General features: G+C 37.7%; 2 protein-coding genes across 2 annotated transcripts; both read left to right on the forward strand.

The window, feature by feature from the left end:
- Nucleotides 1-609: 609 nt before the first annotated feature.
- On the forward strand, nt 610-8,016 carry LOC114458777 (CKLF-like MARVEL transmembrane domain-containing protein 3). Its single transcript, XM_028441171.1, has 5 exons — nt 610-1,054; nt 5,324-5,479; nt 5,585-5,680; nt 6,269-6,386; nt 7,575-8,016. The coding sequence occupies exons 1-5, from the start codon at nt 923-925 to the stop codon at nt 7,601-7,603; spliced, it is 531 nt and encodes a 176-aa protein (XP_028296972.1). The 5' UTR covers nt 610-922; the 3' UTR covers nt 7,604-8,016.
- A 3,230-nt stretch (nt 8,017-11,246) lies between these two features.
- On the forward strand, nt 11,247-21,288 carry nae1 (nedd8 activating enzyme E1 subunit 1). The gene is made up of 20 exons (XM_028437140.1): nt 11,247-11,357; nt 13,987-14,090; nt 14,165-14,225; nt 14,549-14,579; nt 14,952-15,023; nt 16,011-16,090; nt 16,194-16,303; nt 16,406-16,515; nt 16,604-16,666; nt 16,775-16,838; nt 16,947-17,038; nt 17,117-17,176; nt 17,640-17,773; nt 19,586-19,661; nt 19,809-19,848; nt 19,999-20,085; nt 20,173-20,265; nt 20,740-20,854; nt 20,931-20,980; nt 21,083-21,288. Exons 1-20 carry the CDS (start codon nt 11,308-11,310, stop codon nt 21,190-21,192), a joined length of 1,602 nt encoding a protein of 533 aa, XP_028292941.1. The 5' UTR covers nt 11,247-11,307; the 3' UTR covers nt 21,193-21,288.
- Nucleotides 21,289-25,841: the final 4,553 nt, after the last annotated feature.

Raw genomic sequence — 25,841 nt, forward strand, 5'->3', positions numbered from 1 at the left:
AAAAAAAAAAAAAAAGCAAAACAATTAGAAAATAAGTAGAATAATAATAATTAAAAAAAATCTAAGTTTGATAAACTTGAAACATTAGTTCTGTGCAAAATATTGTATCCTGTTGTTTTACATGTCTTATGTTGAAGTACAATCAAAATAGTGTTAAGTTACATGTTTACAAAAAATAAAAAATAAAAAAATGGAAATATTTCAAACTTATCACAATTCTTCTTGAGAACCATTGGTCACAGTTGGGAAAACCACAAAAATAACAGCAACAGCAAATAAGAGCTGGTCCCTGCATTACATACTTAACCTATATACTTGTAAAAATAAATAAATAAATAAACACTATACTGAGTTTGTCCCAAACCAAGTCCTCTGGTCACATTATAAACCACGCCCCTTTACTTTAGGCAGATGAGTTGGACTGAACAGTTAAAACTTTCCATTTCTTTGGTTTTGTCAATTTTGTCAAACACTTGGACAAGTGATGTTTTGGATGCATGATATGTATTATTTTAAATAAGTATATACTTAGTATTGCACAGTTGTGGGAAAAATGTGTTTAAACCGCAAACTTTCACAGGAAGTAAGATTTAAAATGATCGTTTATGTTTACGGGAGGAAAAGCTCGAGCTCGTGCTCGTGACATCATAAGCGGAACGTTTCCTCCGGGCTGTGCGCGTGCAGCTGTGGGCATCACATTTCACATCTGGACAAAGCAGATGTTGCACTTTGGGGAGCGTCTCTCGCTGTCATTGTTTCCGTTTCCACCTCCGCGTGGAGCGTCTCTGCTTCTCGTAAAGCTGTCGGAGTTTGTTGTTGGGTTTTTTTTATCCACTTCTGCGCAGAATCCGCTGCGTTGTATGAGGAAAAGTTCCGGATTTTAAAGAGGTTTTTTTTTTCTTTTCTTCATCGTTTTCCAACGATGGGGGACATAGAGGCTCCCAGCCCAGAATCAGGATCAGGATCAGGCCCGAAGGCTGCAGTACTGCTCTCCATTCTACCCAGCAGAGAGTTCGCCTCTTCTCGGAGGGGAATGCTGCTCATATCTGAAGTGGTAAGAAGTCAGGGACCAGTTAGTTCATGGTTAGAGAACTAGTGACATGTGCACTTTTCTACACTTTTTTTTTTTTTGTCTCTTTTCCACTCTTTCTCTCCACTTTCTGTTTCCTCTGATCAAAGTCTGCCCTTTGTGCACATACATGTTTACAGTCACACAGTCACTTTTCCATAGCGGTCATATTTTTGAACATTTACCTCACTTTCCTCACACTTAGCTCATTTTTCTTTCATTTCAGACAGAAATTCCAGTAAAACTGCATGTTCTATATCAACTGTTCCCAAACCGGGGTACGTGTACCCCTAGAGGTACGGGAGCACATTGCAGGGGGTACACGTAAAGATTGAATGATTTAAAAACAATCGGGAAATGTTTCTAGTTCCTTTTAAGGCATTAAAAAAAGGCAACCACAAACTAACATTACCATTGCTCCATTAAATACCGCTGTATATTTTTTTAATGTATTGAAAAAGGATTATTTTATAGAAAGTGTCTATTTGTATGGTTGCCGTACGGACAACCCCCGGTGCTATTGGTACGGTTACCAAAGTACAAGTACGTAGCATATTAGGGTTAGGGTTGGGTTTAGGGTTTGGGTTAGGTTATAACCCAATATCGCAACAATTTTTAAAGCTAGGTTTAGAGTAAGGTTTAGTATTAGTCACGTGACCTAAACTGAACAATGACTGACCTTTCACGTGACCTAAACTGGCCAAATAGGGGCACTACGTACGAATAAAACATCGGTATATTGATACGACAAGCGTACAGATAGCCACTGCCTATTTTATACCGTAGAGGCCATCTTATCACATTTCCTACAATAGGAGACAATAATTATCTACATACTACAAAGGAGACCATACTGACTTACTACTGAAGTAATCACATAAAAGTTGCATTGTATATATATATATATATATATATATATATATATATACAGTATATATTTAAATCACTTTTAATTCCACTCATTGTTTTGAATTTGTAGATTAAGCTTCAGGGAACCAATGTCAGGGGTTTAGGAGAGCCCACTGTTCCACAAATTAAAAAGCATCTGGATATAGAGTGTGCTTAGGACGGGGGTACACGTGATTTGACAAAAATATGTAACAGTGGTACGTGGGACAAAAAAGATTGGGAACCACTGTTCTATATCATTGTTAAAATATAAATGTAAAGTTATGCAAAGTGGGCAGGTCAGAGCCTGTCAATCACGAGACCTACTTTATATCATTTCTAAACATTTAGCTTTAAACTTGGTGACTGATTTAAGATTTAGATTTAAAATTTAAATTTAGATTCAACATTTAGATTTAGATTTATTTTTATTTTTTTTTACCTTGTCTGCACATGCTGTCGATGGTCAACACTACACATTTATACACCAGCAGCAGAACTTTAAAGTCTATTCTGAGGCTGACTGGGAGCCAGTGTAAAGACTTTAAAGCTAATGTTGCAGTGTACCACCAAACAAGGACAATTAAAGCTGTGCGTCGCTGCAGAAGTGCAGCTTTATTATTAAATCTTTTTCTCCCTCTCTCTCTATCTATATATATGTGTGTGTGTGTGTGTGTGTGTCATCATGTGACATTCCGCCTGTTGTTGGTTTGTAGCAGTTATCCTCTACACAGGCTCATCTGTGTAATCCCACAACACTTTAAAAAAAAGTCAATTTCAACATCAACAAAAAAAAAAAAAAATTTCAACATTTTCAGCCCTGGTTTTTAACTTTCTCATTTTAAAAGTCTAAAAATCATTTTAAATGTCCAAAAGCGGGGGTGTCAAACTCATTTTTGTTCAGCCAGTTTCATCTGAAGTGGGCCACAGATTTAAGGCGCAGGGAAAACATTTATGAGCCTTATAGTTTGTACTTGTTTGTATAAATTACATACACAGTATGTAAGTGATAAATGATGGCTATTGGGTATCAGTTGAAAATTCACTTGATTCATTTGAAAATTCCTTAATTTTGTGAGCAATTTATGTGAAATTTGCAGAATTGTTTGTGAGAAATTGCAGGATTTTACAAGACTGGAGTGTTATTTCTAAACTGCAGTCATGTGGTATAGGCACAGAAACATTTCAAACCCCTAAAATTAGATTAAATGTGAAATTGGGGGTAGTGACATGTCTAAAACTGAATTATTTGGTAAATCACACAGTGATTCATGTTTTACGTTCTCCTGCGGGCCACATTGGATGCTCTGAAGGGCCGGATTTTGGCCCCTGGGCCTTTACTTTGACGTGTTTGCCTTAAGTTGTCACCAAACTCCAATGAAAAATGTTCTTCCTGCAACTCTCACTTTAATATTGTCCCAAGTGGAAGATCCCACAGGTTTGAGCTGTACGTTCTGTGCAGTCACTAACTCTGTGAAACAGCAGGAAATCTGTCCTCGCTACATAAACAGTGTGTGCAGAAGCTTATTTTTACTGAGAAGTTCGTGTCCTCAGAGTGCACTGATGTTCAGGGTGTTTCACTTCTTCTCTCTGACAGCAGAAGTCCAGTCTTTAAACTCTGTTGTGTGCAAACTAAGCTTGTGACGATAAAATGCATCACTCTATGTCACTATTTTTGGAGAAGCCTTTGTCAGCCCTGTAATCTGCTGAGAAGTCAATATTATACACAGAGTGTATTTCCCAACATGTACTTCCTTAATACTGTCTGTTGCGGCCTACAACGAGACTAATAAGGTATGTATGATCACAAAGTGAGTGAGCTCCTCCTAACGTGTTTTTATAGTGTTTGAAATATTTTCCTAATGCAAACAAGCTGTCAGAGAGGAGAGAGTGAGCGTACAGTCAGTTCAGGCTGTGGACTTCTATCAAAGCCACACATGTGCAATGGGTTTATTCTAGTGTTGTTTTGTTGTTGTTTTTTTTTTAGCTTTATTGAATTGGGATGTGAACTTTTGTGGCTTTAAAAAACAGTACACGTGTACACATGTTTGCATTCACTCTTATTTTAGCGGCTGTAACGAACCCAACGGAGTTCATACATACACAGGGAGAACATGCAAACTTAGCAAAGACAGGCAAGGTAATGCAAAACTGAAACGCAAAACTTTTAAAACGTAATTATTTTATGTGACCAAATGGATTGAGTAGTTCCAGCGAGATTCGTTGAGTCTTCTTTTTCAACGGTTTGTTAAGTTGAGGTTTTGTTTATTCAGACAAGGTTTTTCAGGAAATATTTATCTCCCGACATGTTTCGACTGTCAACTCCCAGTCTTCGTCAGAGGAGTTCTGCCGATCGGCTTTGATGGTTCCTTTGAAGTTTCACTTCGACTTCTATGTAATAGTTCAGCGAGCTTCATTTTGTCTGAAGACAATGATAAAAAATTCCTGAAAATCCTTGTCTGAATAAATGAAATCTCAACTTAACATACTGTTCAAAGAGAAGACAAAGTGAATCTCGCTGGAACTATTACATGGAAGTCAGTGAAACTTCAAAGGAATCATCAAAGGCGATCGACAGAACTCCTCTGACGAAGACTGGCAGTTGACAGTCGAAACATGTCGAGAAATAAAAACAAATCCTGAAAAACCTTGTCTGAATAAACGAAACCTCAACTTAACAAATTGATTCAGATTTTTTTAAAGTAACAAAAAAAAAAAAAAACTGGATGACTTTGTGTTAATTATGTAGAAGTATGAATTGGTTTTTGAAGAAAATGGATATTTTATGAATATTATGATCGTGTTTTAGTATTTAGTGCATTTTATTGGTCACAGACGGAGCTAGCTAGAGCTATCTCTGGGATTCTTCTCCTGTATGTTTGAGTGGAGTCAGAGACTGTTCCCCCCCTCAGGCCACTGCAGGATTACTCACTGCCACAAAGACAAGATGGCCGTAGCTGTTAGTAGATCACAAAGTCTGAACTTACTTTAATTTGTGCAGATGCGAGGCATCCTGCTCTTCTAATGGAGCTCTTCAAAGTCAGAAAGCCATGGTGCACTACACTGTAACTAAACAGCACATGGACCAGGTTTAAGTGTAGCATTAGAGTCTGTTTGGGATGCAAAGTGAATCAGTGTATTTGTGCAGAAGCGACATGAATAAACATTGACTTATAGCAGCTGTGTCTGCACACAGGAAGTGAGCCTGAAGCAGTGAAACATTACACTGAACTGAACTATCTGAGGAAATAAAACTGTTTATCATTCTGATTAAAAACTTGACTTAGCCTCTGGCCTTGTGAAGTCTATTATCTTTGTTTATTTCTCTCTCTCTCTCTCTCTCTGTTTTTGTTTTCACCTTCCCAGGCTCTGTCCTTCATTTCCTTTGTGTGCTTCGCGGCGTCCACAGCAGCAGCCTTCGTCACAGTCCCAGCGCTGGAGTTCCTGGCTGCCGTCTTCATTTTATTTGCTTATTCCACCAAGTTCAATGAGAGGTTCAAAGGCTTCCGCTGGCCTCTGATGGTGACAGCAGGCCACACATCAGTAGAAAAACGTCATATCTAGCTGTCGAATGTCTGTTTTTAAAGGTTTAAAAGTTTGATCTTTCTGTGTGTGTGTGTCTTAAAGGATTTCATGCGATGTGTTACCGCCTCCATCATTTTCTTCATCATCTCCATCATGGCTGTGTCCAGATACGTGGATGGTTCATCCAAAGCCGCTGGGGTAAACACACTTTCACACGTATAGTTTATGATCATCCTCCCAATGTGTTTGTTTCGTGTCAAATAGACCCTTTGATTGTTTGTAAACATTGTGACGTATTTTGTAGGGCGACGTAGCAACGTGGCGGCCATCTTACCTCAGACAGCTGGCCCCGCTCATTACATCGATGCCAATGGTGCATGTACTATTTAAACAACCATAACTTGTTCAATTTTCAACCAATTTTCAGGCGGCAAGCAGCAATTTCAACATGTACAAGCATCCTATGTCATACCTATGTATAATAAGGTTTGTAATAAGGCAAACCATTTGTAAATCCGTCAATATTTCATCGAGTTAAGGGTATTTTTGTTTAAGCTGATCACTCACCTTCCAACAGCTACCGTAGAGCGCATCAGAATGCCAGAACGTCAGTTGTCTGAGGTAAGATGGCCGCCGTTGCGCTACGATGGCAAATCCTGCTTGCGTCATCTAGTGTTTATATATATATCTATGCTTTAGCCAGCGGCGTTTCCTGTCCCTGGCCATTAAGGGGTCTATATTTCCAGATTTATTGTTAAACTTGTTTTTTTTTTTTTTTTTTTACAGATATTTGGGTTTATTGCCACAATCGCATTTGCTCTTGATTTTTATTTCATTTTTAATGAGCTGGCCAATTTTTTAAAGCAAGGTGGGGAACCCAATGAGGAACCATCCAGACAGCAAGGTAAATATGTCATCAATGGAACAGCAGCCTGACCTACGCTTGTCATATGAAATGTACTTTGACAACATGAGTTTCTTAAAGAGTAACTATGTAGTGGTCCATGACATGAGCCACCAAAACATCATCGACTTCCATTCAGCCAATGGCAACATTTGATTGTAATAGCAGGGTTTCAACCCATAGAGGGCAGTCATTCTTACATTTTTACAACTAAATATCCATCCATCCATATTTGGACCCGCTTCCTCCTTTTTTCAGGGTTGCGGGGAAAACAAAATGAGTAAAATTAAAATGCTTTAACTAAAATGTCAATAGTTGGACAAGAATAAATTAACGATTACAAAAGCAGATTAGGGGCAACTTTGATGGAGAAAAATATTTTTGGCAAACCAAGAATAAAATTGAAATGTTGAGATTAGAGTTAAGATTTTGAAAATAAAGTTGAAATATAATGTCGAGATGAAAGTTTCAATTTCAATTTCAAAAATGAAGTCGAAAAACAATATTGTGATAAAAGTCGAAGGCTCTTAAAGTCAAATCTGTGGAAGCTGACGAGAGCCAATTCACCATATTATAACAAACAGCAGATCGTGGCTATCTACAAAATGCTGTGTATCGATGAATGTGTTAAACGATACCTCAAACTTAGGTTTAATAACAAAGATATTATTTCTCTTTTAACTCATCAACACAGTGTTGTCATCTCTTTAAGGACTTTGAAGAGATATTGCCATAAATGTAATCTGTTCAGAAGGAAAAACCAGTGAAGTTTGGAAGAGGTGGAGCATTCAGTCTCGTCTGTGGCTATTGATGAGTTGTACGGAAACAGATTAGAGCTACTTTTGATGGAGACTGTGGTCGTATATGGGGAACTGGCCCTAGTCTGCTTCCGTAGATTTGACTTTAATAGCGAACCTTGACTTGATTTGCCCCAAATTATTTTCTCCATCAAAACTGGTCCTAATCCTCTTACATAGAGTTACATCAGGTGGTCTGTCATCATTTACAAGCTTTTACAATGACTTTAAAAGACACATTTATCACTTATTTAGTATTTACAGCAAACTGCAGATGCCATGATGAAGAATGGATGGAAGTCCAGACATGTGTCAAAGCTTATCAGCAGTGAGATGTTTATTTAGATAGATGTAAATCTCCATCTCACTTCGTTTTATGTCTGTTTTCTAGATGATTTTTCGGACTCAGACTCAGACTGAAGCTGCAGGAGCATCTCTGTCACTGCTGAGCTGAATCTCCTCTGCAAGTCCTTCCATTGTGATGCTACAGTGTTACATTAGCTCAATGCGCAATTTTTTACATGTTTTTGATAAGCAGGTGTAATGCTTGCGTCGTGCGTAGCGGCTGTAATGAAAACAACGTTGCAGAAGGTGTATTGTTACTGGTATTACTACATAGTTTGTACCTTTTCATGTGCAGGATCTTCTGCTGCATATTTGGTGATTTAGGGGAAGAAATGCCACTATTAACCTGACACTTTTGTTAAGCTGTGAATTTGTGAAGTCACATTTTATTTCGAAATAAATATGAATAAAATGAAGTAAAATGTGAGAAATAATAGCTTTGGTTTATTTGCAGAATTTTGCTATGACTAATAAACAAAATAATAATGCATGGAATTTTATATAGCGCTTCATCAGAGACACTCAAAGCACTTTACAGAATTGAGGCATTATTCTTTCACTTAGTGGTGGTAAGCTACTGTTGTAGCCACAGCTTCCCTGGGGCAGACTGACGGAGGCGAGGCTGCCATAGTGCGCCATCGGCCCCTCCAACCACCATCACTCACACACTACATTCATACTAGGCAATGTGGGTGAAGTGTCTTGCCCAAGGACACAATGACAGATACCACTGAGGCAACTGCCACCCCACTGTGGCACCTGGAATTCTCGCTGGTCTCCCATCCAACAACTAACCAGGCCCTAGCTTCCAAGATCTAACGAGATCAGGCAATGACCGGCTGGTATGGCCACCAAATGTAATAGAAATTAAGATTTAAAGCAACAAAATAATTATTCATTTTCATACATTGCTAAAAGTGTTAGCTTACTGTATTACTATCCAGCATGCACACCAATATAATGTAATGATATGAGCATGTGGCTAATCATTTTTGGGCTGGGTTTTGTTAACAGTAAAATATTTAAGGCAATGGCTATCTGTACGGTTGCCGTATCAATATACCGACATTCTATCCGCACACAGCGCCCCTCATTGGCCAGCTTAGGTCATGTGACCAAGACTATAACCTAACCCTAACCCTAAAAATCGTTGCGTTATTGGTTTATAACCTAATTCTAATCCTAAAACGCTCTGTATTTCGGTAACCGTACCAATAGACTCTTTCAATATTTAAATAATAGATTTTATTAGAGGCGTATGCTGTATCTTCTTTTGTTAAAACTGTTTTAAGAGAAACTTAGAAGATGTGTAGTTTCTTCACATTTGGATTTATATACTCTGTCAAATCCTTAGTACATGATAATCTGTTGTTTCTCTCACTGCTCAGTGGTCATAATGATGTGGCTTAAATGTAAAGTGAAAATATCCCTATTGTCGATGGTTGGCTGGTTACAACCTCCAAATAAAAAATAATTGTGATGACGGTAAATAGCTTTTTCACCACTTTTAAAATTTTTCACTTTTACTTTTTGTCACGTTGTGTGGACGTGGACACAAATGCAGAGACAGATGGAGGCAGCAGGCAGGAAGAATGTTGGTAACATCGGTCCATATTTATTCTCAAGCAAACAGAAAATCCAAAATGACACGAGGAAACCAGGGAACAGGGAACAAAACACAGCAGGACACAAGGAGGGTAACATTGAAGATGAACCAGCAACCATTGTGTGTCAAACATCACTGGGAGGTAGGGCTGGGTGATTTTGCCTAAAGAGAAGATTTTATTTTATTTTTCAATGCACTTAAAAATAACTAGAGACATCAGATATATTGTCAAAAGTTCAACTTTATTGCTGTGGTTGTCCTCAAGAGTTAAAATGCATAAATCAATCCCAAAATAAAGGTTAAATGAGGCTCTGTAACAATTTCAAGCTTTAACCAGGTTTAAGCAAAACTGCAACAGCAACTTCACAATTGTTTAAATTTTCTGATTAGGAAATAACATGTAACATTACAATAATAATAAAAAAAAAAACTCAAAGGGTAAACAAAGAGGGGGCTGGCTCACACTATATGTATGTATATATATATATATATATATATATATATATATATATATAATTAACCCAAATTGCAAAATAAAATTGTAATGTTATAATGGACTTAATCTAAATAGTGCTTTTATGACAAAGTCATTCCTTCAGACTATGTCTCTCGGCTGGCCTGGGAACGTCTCGGGGTCCCCCCGGAAGAGCTGGAGGAAGTGGCCGGGGAGAGGGAAGTCTGGGCCTCCCTACTGAGGATGCTGCCCCCGCGACCCGGAAACGGCTAAGCTGGAGAAGATGGATGGATGGATGGATGGTCATTCCAAAGCCTATTATAATATGAGCTCATTCACACATCAGAAACTTAGAGCTCAGTGTGTTGGCCGTGCACACTTCGACACAGGTATAGCCATGGAATCGAACCCACAACCTCTTGTTCAGAGTTCTGGAGATGTTTAGTTATAACATTGTTAGGATCTTATGCTCCAAAGTTTTTGAAAATAACCGCCCACAAAAATAAGGTTCCCAGAATATTTCAGAAGAACATTCTCCATAAACATTCCATTGTACTGTATATTGTTTAAAACTTTTCCTCACTCATTATAGGAATTCTACAGTTGATATGATTAGGCAATAACTCAACAATCCAAACACGTGATTCATCCACAACTGTTTCATGATGGAACACTGTCTATGTCACTGAGCTAATCAGCTGAACTAATGTCACCTGTATAGCTCCACTAACTGACTAAGCCAGTCACCTGTGTGCAAGACAGCAGCTGTTAGCGTTTAAAGGCCAGTTTCAAATGGCTTTCAAAAATGTAGTTATTCAGAAAAAAGTCCATAAGAAATACTACACATATTTCATCTGGACAGAATGGAGATGTTGGTCATTTGACTATGACAATAATAAGTGAAAACTGATGTTTAAAAAAAATGCTGTTTTTGCATTGACGTCAATTGTTTGCATGAAAGCAAAATTCTAAATGCTGAAAGACCATATCATCTACAATTAGTCCAAAATGTTTTCTTTTTTTTAATTTTAGATGAAAATTGTAATTGTATTTTGCAAGTATATGTTTACATTAGCATTTCTGGTCAAACAATTTCATGCAATGAAGGCAACATTTTTGATAAATCAAAAACCTGTGAGGATGGTTTGTGTTGGACAGTCTGAAGATGTGCTGTAGCACGTTTTGTGTCAATGGAGCAAAACTTGTGGGAGGAGTTTTTGAAAAGAACAGAGTAATTGACTTTATAATTTGCAATTGTTTTAAAGGTACCAACGTTTTTCCACTATTGGGGCGACATTTTGATGAAAGTTGAAAATCTGTAGCACATATGGTTGATTTGTTGTGATTTTTTTTCTTCATTCTATTTGCTCTCTCTGGGTGTGCACTATTTGATTCAGGTGTGCAGCTGTAGAGAGAACAGAAGCTGGTAAGACTAATAAGAAGACATGATGACAGTTTAAAGTCAGAAAACAGATTGTGCAACGCTGTGCAGTTAGTGTGAACTCAATCATTAAAACGTATTTATTATCGAATCATTTTTTCTTTTATGTTAACCTCTCCAATTTAGTTTTAAAACTCGTTTTTGTTTTTATTTTCATTTTTTTTTTCTGTCTCGAAAGTGCGGGTACTGGAACGCAGACCTGCTTGTGACGAAACAGCCTTTGCGGAAGTAAAGATGCGTACGTACAACAACACCGGGTCCTGTCATTAGAAGAGATCATGGCAACCGACAAAACCTCCAAAGAGCAGAAATACGACCGGCAGCTCCGGTAGGACTGAGCTACATCACTGCCTTCACATGTACTCACACTGTAGTTCAACAGCTGATTCATTTTTATCATCTTATGTGAGTTCCTGGAGCGTAAACGTTGCAGGAAAAAGTGGCGCTAATGTTAGCCGCCGCTAGCTTCCAGTGATAACGAGGAGAGTCGGTTAGCAGTGAAAGGGATGCTGTGATTATTTTTCTGTGTGGTGGGAACCATCACTGTGCTGACCACATTAAAGACATGACATACAAATGTGTGCTTCGTTATAGATAAAGTAGTGCACAAAATGGTGACTGAATTATTGGTAAACAAGTCTTATTTGTAGGTTTACACTCCCGTATCAGCCCTGCAGCAATGCTAAATATGAATTCCAACACTATTAAATGCATTGCACGTTGGTCTTTAAATATATGTTTTTTGATAACATACTAAACTCTATCTTCCTGATTTGCTGGTGAAGCATCGTTTTCCATAATTTATAGCAAAACAAAAACCTGCTAACTGAAAACATCATTATCCACATAGATGATGATAATGATGATTATGCATGGCGTGGAAATCATACCAAAACCTCACTCCATAACAAAACATGTTTTATTCACACCCTACGATTCACATGCAAACTCAGTGTGTTTTACACATACAAAGAAACATGTCTTCATTTACAAAAATAAATAAAAAAAATAAATACTTTAAAGGAGCATAGGGCAGGATCTAGAAATCAGACTCCATAGTAACACCACTGTGGTTAGTGTAACTGCAGCCATCAGCTAAGCCGCCGCGGGGTCGCGTATCAACTGTTTGTTTATTACCGGAGCAAAGCTGATGTTGTGGATAGAAGATGGATTCCCGACCGAACCCTGATGAGACCCAATGGGTCCGGACAGATGTAGAACTTGTGTTCGGGTTCTATCACATAGTGTCGTTTGCGCACAGCGTTCTTCTATTCCTGCTGGAGCAACCACAGCTGATGTAGCAGGTCTTCTGCTCCTCTGCTCCAGTTATTAAGGAATACACCATTGAAACATTTTTTTTCCTGCATAATAACATGGATTATCCTTATATTTAATATATGGATTATGTAAATAGATCCGATGGGTCTATTGTGTGTCCTGTTTGTGTTTGACATTAACAGTTGTTTGTTAATAAAATTGGTGTTTACCACTTAAACAAACGTAAATATGTAATTTCTTTGAAAAAAAAAAAAAAATGGATGTTTTGACTGTTAGGTCGGACTCGGACGAGAAAATGCGGCCCGATCAACTCGCCGTACATGTGACTGTTTACTGCAAGACCTATGCACATGCCTCTGCGTACATCTGTGGAACCAAACAGTAGTTTAGTCCACTGTGCTTTTCTTTTTTCAGTCTCCAAGCCGTCTTCTCATTCTTTTTTTATATCTGGTATTGGGACGCCTCTCCAAGTCGTGGAGAATGCCCACAGCATTATTTGACGTCACCATCAGCGTCATTTCACTTCACGTCCGCAGAACTGTGTGGTGAAATTGGACCCAGAACAGCACTAGAGAATGTATCACACAATCTTTTCAAGGCAATAGGTAGAAATATGTGTTGTGATCATACTCTTTGGTTTGGAGTGCTTCATCACCCATTAGCATTAAAAAAAACTTAAAATGAATGTTTATTTTTTCTCAAATCCTGCCCTATGCTCCTTTAAAGTTAGGGTATGTAATTTCTTCCAGATACACTTTTTCTGTTTTTGGTTGAAATTGTCTTTATGTCTAGACAGAAATTAAGATCTTATATGCTCTGAAAAAGGAATGAAGAAAATCTGCTATCTGTATTAGCTGAAAACCTGTAAAAACTTCGACCAATGAAAAAACATTTTTTTTTTTTTTTTTAACCAATCACATCTCCCTGCTTGTTCTCGACCCCTCGCGTGCACAAGCCCACACTCAAAGCGCGTCACCGGTGACAGAGTTTTTGGTCACGTTTTTTAACATATATAATGATAAAGTTCAGTGTTTACTTACTGCTGGATGAGACATGAGACGACAAAGTTTCTACACAATACAAGCGATGAGCTTAGGTCCGCTATTGGAGCACAGGTGCTCGTGCATGTGAGTGAGGGGCGTGGCTTTAGAGGGAGCACAGAGGGGAGGGGGTAAAGGTGGAGCCCTGGGAGGATGCTATATTCAAAATCATGCTAGCTTTTGAAAATTGCCTACCCTGGCTTTAAGTACAAACTCAAAATATTCAAGTACAAAAAAAAAAAAAATCATTTAAGTTCCAACCAGGATATTTGTGCTTAAAGTCATGTGACCATGGTAAGATTGTTGTGGCAAAAGTCACTTGACAGTTTTTAAGTATAGAAAAAAAATTCCATCAAGTACAAAAAACAATTCTACAACAACAATAATGGATTTTTTTTCAACTTTTGGCACAGTCTTACAGCTTATTACGTTGTTGTGTAGCATTTTGTTTTTTGCTACTGTATTCATTCCTCCTCTGGAGCTGCTCAACATGCTTAGGGTAACACTGCTGCATCTTTTTTTTGGCTAGCAGAACATATGCAAAAAACATTCAGTCCTAGCTAAACACACATTCACATTAGACCCTGTTGAATCTATCATGTTATTTATGGTCACATACATGCCCACGTTGTGTTGCAGATTGTGGGGTGACCATGGCCAAGACACTCTGGAGAATGCACACGTGTGTCTCATCAACGCCACTGCCACCGGGACCGAGATCCTGAAGAACCTGGTGCTTCCAGGTAACCTTAATGTTTTCACAGCTGTACCTGTTTTTTCCACTATTGATCTAATATTATCAGTGTATCTTTGTCAGGTATTGGAGCCTTCACTATAGTCGATGGACACACCGTCACTGGAGAAGATGTTGGAAACAAGTAAGGGAGAAATTAATAACATTTGTGTATTTACAGAGAGAACACAAAAGAAAAAAGTGTATATTTTCATATACAGGTTCAATGTTGTGAAGATTGTCAGTGATTTCAGTTTTTTTATAAAACAAGTAGTGGGTAGCGATACTGCATGTTTACCGAGTTATTTTCCAAATCATGACTTTTTCTCAGCTGATCTTGCAGAGTGAGTGTTGCTGTGACTCTAGAAATGTCATACTATAAGTCAAGTGCACATGTTTGATGTTAAAGTTTAGAGTAAATAACCAACCAACACATTCATAGCAGTATGTCTGCATTGTGTCTTACAGCTTTTTCCTGACGTATAACAGCATTGGAAAAGTAAGTTTATCAGATGTAGATTAAATTACATGCATTCCTTTTACTGTTGTAGCTCTTCCTGATTTATTTCATTTTATCAAACCATGTTTAAAATAATCTTTCTATATTTTTGACAAAATCAGATGAACTAGATTCATTTTTCTCTAGTTTTTACAGTGCGTGATTTAACCTGAATATTATAAACAATTTAAGCGAAATTTAGTTATAGGTTGCTATGCTAAAGCAATTTCAGAGAAACTTATTGTTCTTGTTTTTTGTTGTAAATTTGACATATATATTTATATGTGTGTGTGTGTGTGTGTGTGTGTTCAATTTCCTGTCCTGCATCTTGCATCAGTACATTTTTTATTATGTTGTATTGTTTTCTTCCAGAACCGAGCACAAGCTGCCACAGAACTGCTGCAGGAGCTAAACAGTCATGTATCTGGAAACTTTGTGGAGGAGGTTGGTAATATACTCAAAGGTCTGGTTTACTGTTGTATGTCTCATTGTTTTCACTGAGGGCTTCAAATGGACAATAGACATAGTAGTCCTGTCTGTTTGTGTCAGACTAAACCACAGACAACATATAACTGATATCACTGCGGTAGTTCTCGTAAAATCATGTTCATTACTCAGATGCATCGTGGCTATGTGGTTTCTAACATGGAACAAAGGTGATTTGCTTGCAGTATGTAAAGGAGAATTATAACCAGGGTTGTGTCAATTGCATTTTTCAGTTAAAACTACATTTTCAATTACCTATGTTCAATTAAAATTCAGTTACGATTACAGTGACCAGCATTTTTTTTTCCAATTACAAATAAATTAGTTATTTTTTATCCGCAGAAAGTCATTTACAATTAATCACAATTACTGAGCCTGAAATAAATAACCCAATAAAAGTTAACCTTCCTCTTGTGTTAGCTTCCTGTTAGCATCTCTAATGATAACAGGTCCTAAATTAGCTGTAAAATACACTATAAACAAATATCTATCATTAATTTTCTTTCCTATCTATTGGTTACCTGGTTAGGCTTCCTAATCATTGAAAATATAGGTTTTAATATTGTTGGTGTGGACATCTAAGCCTTTATTGTGTCAGTATACAACTAGATAAAAAAAATATGAAATGGTAATATGTAGGAAAGCTTGATATGAAACAGATTTGAATAATTGTTAACTAAATATGTATAAAACTGTAACATGGATCCCCATTATAATTTACATGTTTTATAGAATTTTCATGGCAATTGCAATGACAAAATCAATTATCTAAACTCAATAACAATTTATTTACGATAGCAACAGATTTTTAAAATTGCAATTATAATTATAATGCAACCCTAATTTTAACCAACTTTAAATTTCTAATAATTAAACCAAAAGTTGTTGAAGTGAGTTTTAACAGGAAACTTTCTTTCTTTTCTTTTGTGTTTGTCACTCCTGTAGAGTCCAGAGAAGCTCCTTGACAACAATCCAGACTTTTTCCACAGGTTTACCATCGTCATTGCTGTGCAGTTGCCTGAAAGGTAGGAGATGCCGTTTATCTAAACTAGATTTTTTTGGTTTTGGGGGGGGGGGATTTTTCCATCTATTATCCACTGAATGTTGCATTCCTCCACGTTCATTTAGCACCAGTTTGAGGCTTGGTTCAGTTCTTTGGAGCGCCAGCATCCCATTCCTTGTGTGTAAAACCTACGGCCTGATCGGCTACATGAGGCTAGTGGTTCAGGAGCACACAGGTCAGTTTTTTGGTTTGTGTGAGGTTTAGATACAAATATTATCAAAAAAAATAAAAGTTTACATTTGTGATCCATTAATTAGAATTGTGTGTGTGTTTATAGTGATTGAATCTCACCCAGACAGTGCCTTAGAAGACTTACGCTTAGACAAGCCTTTTGCTGAGTTTAAGAACCACCTCCAGTCTTTTGACCTTGAAAGCATGAACAAAAAGGTGTGTGTTTCATTCGTTATCTCATCTCATTGTGATACAATAGGTCAACTGGGTTTACCTGATTCCCATTCTCTGTTTAACCCCCCAGGATCACAGCCACACCCCGTGGATTATCATCATTGCTAAATACTTGGAGAAGTGGCTCAGTGAGGTGGAATAACTCTCTGTGGCCTCGATTTCCATTTTAATCTTTATGTAAGATTTTAGCTTGAGTTGCCTTTTGCTGAAGTGTTTTTCTGCTTTTTGTTTGCTGTTTTAGCACAACTATAAACCACCACAAAACTATAAGGAAAAGGAGGCCTTCAGACAGCTAATACGGGACGGTACGTGTGCATGTCTTCATGTATCGATCAATATCACAGTTATGTCTGAACTTCATATGGCAATTCTTTCTTTCTTTCTTTCTTTCTTTCTTTCTTTCTTTCTTTCAGGGATCAGGAAAAATGAGAACGGTGTGCCAGAAGATGAGGAGAACTTTGAGGAAGCCATTAAAAATGTTAATACTGCATTAAATCAAACCAAGGTGTGAATTAAAAATGGAAAAAAATCATGTCAAAGTAAAACCGTTTTAGTACATAGAGAATGTGTTTTTGTCCTGTAGATTCCCAGCGCTGTGGAAGAGCTCTTCAATAGTGAGCAGTGCAACAACATCAACTCTGAGGTTTGGACTTTTTCACATTCTGCATTGGAAACATTAATGTAGTGTTTTTGCAACCTTCCAACTGAAATGTCTAGTAATTGGTAAAGAAAGAAAAACAGTTAAAAACAAATACAATTATTTTTCAAATACACATCACACACAATACATATCAAATAACTATATATATATATATCATCAATCAATGTTTATTTATAAAAAGCACTTTTCATACAAATAAATGCAGCTCAAAGTGCTTTTACATAGTTAAAATTACACCCTACCGTACAAACCCCATCCACCACACACAGACACACGTTAAAATGAGCACAGAATAAAGACATATATATGTATGTATATATTCCAAGTAAAATGCAGTATAAAAACATCACTTGTTACTTTGTGCAGTGGACTAATCCTGGCTACTCTCACTGTTCTTGTACCATTACAAACTGTGGGGAATTTGTTATGTAATGTTCCCGTTTAGTCTTCGTCCTTCTGGGTGATGCTGCGAGCTGTGAAGGACTTTGTCCACAGTGAAGGCAACAGAGACCTTCCAGTTCGAGGAACCATCCCAGACATGATCGCAGATTCTCAGAAGTTCATCAACCTCCAAAATGTGTGAGTAGGAAGGATTGTTGTGCTTCTCACTATTCTGATTCTAGGGAGTTTTAACAAGTTAAAGGAAGTCTGATCCAGGGTTGGGGTGAATTACATTAATCATTTACAATTATGTCTTTAATTATCCATGTTCAATTACAACTCAGCCTATGGTTACCAGCATTTATTAGTGAGGATGCAGGAGGCATTTCAACTTTTCTCAAACATTTCAACTAGGAGTGTGACAATATCTCGATACGACAATATATTGCGATGTTTCGTCTAGCGATTCACTGGTGCCAAACATTGATATTTATTTTAAAAAGATTAGTGACAGCTCGGCTAATGCTATTGATAGGTGAATGCTAATGCTAGGCTGATGTTACGTTAATGCTATTGATAGGTGAATGCTAATGTTAGGCTAATGCTATTGCTAAGCGAATGCTAATGCTTTGTTGGTGCTAATGCTAGCTAATGTTAGTTCATGCTTTTTCATCTTTTGGTTACCTTGTTAGGCTTCCTAATCAATGAAAAATATTGGTATTAATATTTTTGGTGTGGGCGTCTGAGCAGTGGCGCCTCAAGACAAATTTCTCAGGGGGGGTGGCAGCTGTTCTGATGATGACTAAGGTGACCCGTTATATGGGAAATTTAATAGGCAGCAGGACAATTGCCACGTCTTGTTATTTTCTCGTCAACTTACATAGCAATACCAAATGTAATGGCTACAGGGAAAAGTTAGATCCAGGAGTGTTTAACCTGGTTCTACAAATGAAGATCAACAGAGAGAGAAACTATGAATCAGTTTACCTTCAAATTTTGATTATGGACGAATACATTTGCTTTACCAAAGGGGACTACATATAAGTTAAAATCATTAAAAGTATTTATTTAGAATTCTTTAAAGTAGTTGTTTTAATTCCATATAGTTTATATAAATCCAAATAAAGGGGTAGTGCATTCAAATTGCTCAACATTGCACAAACAATACTGTATTTATTTGCAGAAACAAACAGTAAATACAGTATATGTACAGATTGCATTTTAAAGATTTTGTGTAGCTTAACGATTTAAGTGCAAATAAAAGTGCACACATTCATCCCATGAACTATCAATACAAATATAATATCTGGCCTAGAGACTAAGAATGACAGTGTCACTTTTTTTTTTTAGCATCACAAAATGTGCTCAGATATATACTGAGGCACACTGATTTCATAATTAGCACCAAGTAGGCACACTTACACGTTTTTTAACAATTGGCTTAAAAAAACACCTTATACTATGATGGGTCTTGCAGTTTCTCCTGGATACCCCTGGAACGATGCCAGTCCATCACAGCGCCACGCACACACGCGCGCACACACTTCCTTTGAGTAGAGGCGGCGGCGTCCTCTCTTTAGTTTATCCCATGTCAGTAAAGTGGGAGATGGCGTTTCTCTGTTCTTAAGTGTTGAAAACAAGTTTTCACAGGTGTCGATGCTTCTAAGGTTAGAGCAAGGCTGTTAAAACCATCAGCATTGCCTTAAGTTCACAGTTAAATGTGCTGAGGATGTTGGCGATTGTACATTTGTCATCTTTGTGGGGAACTGGGGTGTCACTCATCTTCCTCATCAGGAATTCACGTGCTACAGTAAATTATGTTTTTGTAATTGTAATTTGACAGTTTTCAGAGAACGTTCGTGCCAATTACAATGAATTACTATTGCAATTACAATCATGTTATAATTGTAATTACTTACCAATTACGTGATTACAATTATAATTGACCCCAACCCTGGTCTGATCCAATCATCAATCTGCTTTGGTTTCTCTGTGTATATTTTTGTACAGATACAGAACAAAGGCCATGCAGGATGCTGCAGCAGTTTCTACACACGTACAGAGACTACTGCAGTCACTAGGAAAGGTATGTGATGAAGTGATGCTTTAATAGTCTTTGTGATTTTATTTCCTACCATTCATTAAAGACAAAAAACCTGAGCCATAATAAATAGGTAATAGATTACTATGGGGAAACGTGTTGAGTTTAAATGACTGAAACTCCACTTTTCAGCCACCTGACGTCATCCCGGATAATGACATCAAGCTTTTCTGTAAGTTTTCTGTTGGTTTTGTTTATTTGTGCTTTTTATAAAAGTGAGCATGTTAATATATACTGTATGTTTGATCTATCAGCTGTCACTCTGTTGCCACTGTTCTCTTTGTAATTATTTATGCCCATACTTCATTATGTTGATATTAAGGTAAGAATGCATCCTTTCTGCGAGTGGTGCGCTGCAGGTCTCTCGCTGAAGAATATGGCGTGGATTCAGTAAACAAAGACGAAATCAGTGAGTCAATGATTATTTAAATTTTTAGTCTGTGTGTATTTCTGATTTTTTTTTTTAAATATATAAATAATGGCAATATCTTTCCAGCCTCGTGCATGGACAATCCAGACAGTGAGATGGTTTTTTACCTCATACTTCGAGGTGTCGAGCGCTTCTATCAACAACACTCGCGCTATCCAGGTGCACTGAGAAACTTTCTTTCCAAAACTCTCAATATCACAGGCCTTTTCAAATGCACAAAACAGTGAGAAGCACCTCAAAAATCTCCAGTTGGATTCAGATAAACTGCCTAAAATGTAAAAAAAAAAACAGGTTGTGTATATCACACTGTTCTATCGACTATTATATTGTTTATATAAAGGACTGCATCTGTGTATTATTTTGGTATTTCTCAAATCAAATTACTGCTAAAAGCTTTTTTTTTTTCAGCAATATATTTTCTGCCCACTAGGGGGCATGCATGCTCACTTTGACTCGTTTTTCCATGTATTTGGCGTTTTCCTCCACACGGTGGCACTAACGTGTAGAGCTGTGTATTCATACGTCTGCTGCATACATTTCATTCAGATTGCCCAAATACATAACACACCACTCTCAAGTTGACGAGTTGCAGTCTAACTCTGTTAATATAGTACATGTTTATTTTATTGCTAGGTGTATATAACTACCAGGTGGAAGATGACATCAGCAAACTGAAGCTGTGTGTGAACAGCGTGATGCAGGAGTACAACCTCAACGTCAACATCAAAGACGATTACGTCCATGAGTTGTAAGCTTTGTTTACCGTTATTTACTGTTCAAGGTGTTGGTTGGAAACTCACTTTGACTGTGATTCCTAAACCCAGCTGTCGATTCGGAGCATCAGAACCACACACGGTCGCCGCATTTATAGGAGGTAAGATATGTACTAATAAAAACGAGTGAATTCTGTAGTCAGCGTTCAGCACACTCTGAAAACTGGGCCTGTCTGTTAAATTTTGACCATGTGTTTGTTCAGGATCAGCTGCTCAGGAGGCCATCAAGATCATCAGCCACCAGTTTGTTCCCTTTAACAACACGTTCATCTACAACGCCATGTTACAGACCTCTGCCACCCTGCAGCTGTGAATCCACTGGCAAATCTGGAGTTTCCAGTGGAGGGATTCAGAGAAGATGAAGCAACAAAAGATTGGTGTGCATAGAAAATAAAACGCTTTTGTCATATATGGATGTAAATAGAAACTTATTTTGCTGTAAAGCTTGGCTTTCTCAGTGTTACGTACACGAAGAGTGAGAATCGCTTCTGTGGGACTTTATTGGAACAGTTTGTTGTTTCTTTCAGCAGAACTCGCAGAAACGCAGCTGAAAATGTATGGGTGCCCAATGTAAAATCACATTTAGCTCATTTTTCTTACATTTGAGACAGAAATTCATGTAAAACAGCAGGTCCTATATCATTGTTAAAAATGTGTACACGAAAAATAAATCTAAATTAAATGTTAAATGTAAATTTATATCTCAAGGTAAATATAAATGTTAAATTAGTCACCCAAGTGTAAAACTACATTTTTTAGAAATTATGCATAGTGGGCAGTTTACATTTAGATTTAACATTTAGATTTATTTTTCATGTTTACACATTTTTAACAACTATGAAACACTGGCCGAGTTTTTACATTGAGGCTAACAAATTTGAAACGATCGCTTTGTTATTTTTCTATGAAACAGAAAAAAGTATCTCAACCTAGTACAAGCTTTGTTCAGTTACGTCTCTTCTCGTGATGTGCTAACGTGTAATAACCACCGTAGTTCTAAAAGGAAACATTGTCAACAAATGGTTTTGTCCACAACACTTTTCATCCAGTGATTCACTTTCTCGTTAGTAACTGTAATAATTTGACTATTTGTCCTAAATAAACATTTAATGATACCCACTTGAGCTCAGTTAGTGATGCTGTGGGACATTTTCACCAGCAGCAGATTTAGTCAGGTGTGTGTTTGCTGCCAGTGATATCACGCCTTCTGCAGAGCTACACAATGATACATTTCTCTAACTGCTATGGGTTGGAGTACAACTAAAACCTAATGATGCTGAATTTATCCATCATATAATCATTTTTTAAATTATTATTATTAGGTCATTCTGATCGCTAGAGGGCAGTCCTCCTTTTACTAATATGTTGTCTAAGGTTTAATTGACATTTTTGCACACTGACCAATAAGTTGCAGATTGTTAACAAAACATGTTAAATATATGTTAAAACTGCTTTGTTGTTTCTAAAATAGGGTTCTGTGCTGTGGTAAATCCCAAACCTGTCGCTCTTATTACTTTATTTTCTTGTAATCCTAGTCCCACAATTATATTGATAATTTAGTGACATTTATTTTTGCTTATTTGTAGTTTTCATGCTTTTACCCCTTAATCAGTTCTGTTTTTTTTTGTATACAACGCGTTTTCCTGTCCAGTGGAGTCTTGCCCGGGGTGTCCTGTGTCGACAACTATATATACTCAATTCCCATTTCTGGAATTTCTTTGTTCATTCCTCCTATCATGCCACACAAGCACCACAGAAAGCCACTAATGTACATCCACAGTAGGAGCACACCACTCTGGTTGCTTCCAATCATTAAATGCATCATGGGCCTTAAAGTTGCAGTATATGCACTTTTTTTGTTGTTGTTGTTGTTGTGCATCATTTGGTCAAAAATCCGTAATGGCCTTTGGGCATATTGTAATTGGAAGTGTTCTGAGTGGACAGTGAATATCTTCTCCTTCTCTTGGCTTCATATTTAGGCTTTAGAAAACCAGGAGTGTGACATTGGATTTCAGCCAATCATAGATCTTCCCTGAAGTCAATGTGCGTTCACATTCCATCGATGGTAAAAGTGCAATGTTCACATGGCAATGCAAGCGGAAAAAGTTAAAACCCAAAAGTACCAAACGTACTCGGATGGAATGGACTCATGTGATCCCTCTGACTCGTTATGTGGGGTGGATGCATGCAGTCTATCGAAATAGCTTGTAAACTAGGGGTGTGCCAAATAATAGATACAATGTATCGAGAGGTTTCATCATGAGGTACGATTCTCTGGCACCAAATATTGATTTTATATATATATATATATATATTGCAACATACGAGACATGACGCAAACAGTATATGCATGATACACAGAAATAATGCAGTACATACATAGTACAATGAGCCAATAGGTGAGGAGTGGATATTTAGTGTTATATAGACTGTTTTACTTGGCTGTCATTCATGTGAAATTGAATGACAATATTTTGTAATTCCTGTGAAATGGATTCAGTGAAGTCAAATTCAGAATTTCTTCAGTGACAGATATCGTATAGTATCGTGGATGAAATGTCCCATGATATATTGGCTATTGCAGAATCGCTGTATCGCAATAATATCGTTATCGTGGGCAAAATTATCGTGATGTATTGTATCACTAGGTACTGTACCTGGCGATACGTAGCCCTATTGTAAACCTAAGAGAAGCATATCCTGGGTAGAGAGAATGTTTGTCAGCTCTGGGATCACTGCGGCTGCTTGTGTGTGAGCTTTGTGACAGAGGAGGAACCGTGAGTTATGTGTGCTTTCATGTCTCTCAAAAAATCTCAAAACTCTCCAATTACACAAGTCCCTACATTTGTCACTAGTCTATTGTGAAAAAAGTCGCTAAGAGCTCTACAGTTGTGCGTATTCACGAGGGTACCTGTACGGGACGAAAGGTTTTCGAAACAGGGAGGGGAGGGGGGAGCATGGTTGTTTCTATAGAAGTCTCACGATTCTACATGCTGCAGCTTTAACAAGTGTTTTTTCTCTGAAAAAGTGGTGAGCTGGGCAGATATTGACTCCTGCAGACCAAGAACACCTCAGAAGAGCATAGCTGAGTGCAAACCTGTCTGTTAGTGCGTTGCCATACCAAAATACCAGCAGCAGTAGTAATAGTGATGAGGAGATAACCAGTTTTGATAACCTTGCCATTCATAAAGTGATGGTTGATTATATAATGTTCTTTCCTTTTTCTTTCACATACATACACGCACAGTCTCACTCTGTCTCTAGGATAACGGGGCTTGCCAAGAAGTACTCTGGCAGTTTTTAAAATCAAGATTAATACAGCATTGAACCCACTGCATGCTGTGCCAAGTGAAACAGCAAAACAGCCTTTTTTCCCCTCCAATTTTTATTTACTGGCCTTACACAATAACTGAAGGTTAGGTACAAACGGTCCAGAGGAATGGAAAAGCTTGGTGTGTTTGGTAAGATCCCCCCCCCCCACATCTTCATCCTGAAATAATGAATCAAACAAGTAGAGTTTCCAAATACACTTCATGTTGTCTGTGAGTTACTGGATTTTGATCCTTTAGGGAAAGCTCACATTAAAGCTCACTTCATCTTTCAAACAACCCTGATTAGCGTTGACTCAGTGTAAAACAGAACCACACATGGTCATGTTCTTAATAAAGTTAAACATTGTTTCGATGATCCTCTCTCTCTCTCTCTCTCTCTCTCTCTCAATAGCTGTGTTTCCATTACCTTTGGAAGTACGCAAAATCTAAACAGTGCAATAAAAATTGGTAATGGAAACACCCGAATTTTGAAAAAACAACCAAATATCGCAAAAAAGTTTTTACGCTTACAATAGGAGGAATTTCAAACGTTTCGATATTGAAATGTGTCGCAAAAGCGCTATGGAAACACCTTTTTTGCACATACAAGGCGTGACGTACCTGATCACATGACCACTTCACTCCGAGTAAACATTATACTTAAAAATTAGAAAGTGTCTATTTGTACGGTTGCCGTACGGACAACTTCCGGTGCTACTGGTACGTTTAGGTTTAGGGTTAAGGTTAGGTTATAACCCAATACCGCAACAATTGTTAGGGTTAGGTTTAGGGTTAGGTTTAGGGTTAGGTTTAGGGTTAGGTTTAGGGTTAGGTTTAGGGTTAGGTTTAGTCTTAGTCACACAACCTAAACTGACCAACGACTGACCTAAACTGGCTAAATAGGGGCGCTTCGTACAGACAAAATGTTGGTATATTAATACGACAACCGTACGGATAGCCATTACCTAAGAATTATAACTGCCACATTAGGCGTGGAACAACAAAGGAATACGGAGTGTTATAAGGAGGTTTGGAGCGTTCGACTTCCTGCGGGATGAGATTTCACGGGAGTTATGAAACGTCTGCCCAAAACCGCCCTACAATGATGGAAACACATTCAAAGCGCAATTCTACTTTGATGACATTGAGAAATATTGCTTTTATTTTGTTGTCATGGAAACAGTTTCTCTCTCTCTCTCTCTCTCTCTCTCTCTCTCTGTGTGTTGTTCTTTAGGTCACTTCAAGAATTTGAACATAAAATAAGAGACTAAAAGATAATGTTCTGTCTGTTTTACACACAGCTGTGTCAACATCCCATCATCCACAGCTGAACATGCCTCTCATCTCTCACACACACACACACACACACACACACACACACACACACACACACACACACACACACACACACACACACACACACACACACACACACACACACAGACAGAGCTGTCTTCATTTTGTGCCGGAGTCCTTGACAGAAACTTGTCTCTCTCTGTAACCTAATGCCCTGAGCTTGTGTGGATGGTCACAGATTACAGATAACACAGAGACAAACAGACTAAACAGTCTTTTCCTGTTTCATTCTCACCTCACACACTTTTTTCGGGCTCATTGATAAGAGAATGCAACAATGCTGTGGAGAGACTTT

The sequence above is a fragment of the Gouania willdenowi genome, chromosome 3 (genome assembly GCF_900634775.1).
Source record: "Gouania willdenowi chromosome 3, fGouWil2.1, whole genome shotgun sequence".
Lineage (NCBI taxonomy): Eukaryota > Metazoa > Chordata > Actinopteri > Blenniiformes > Gobiesocidae > Gouania > Gouania willdenowi.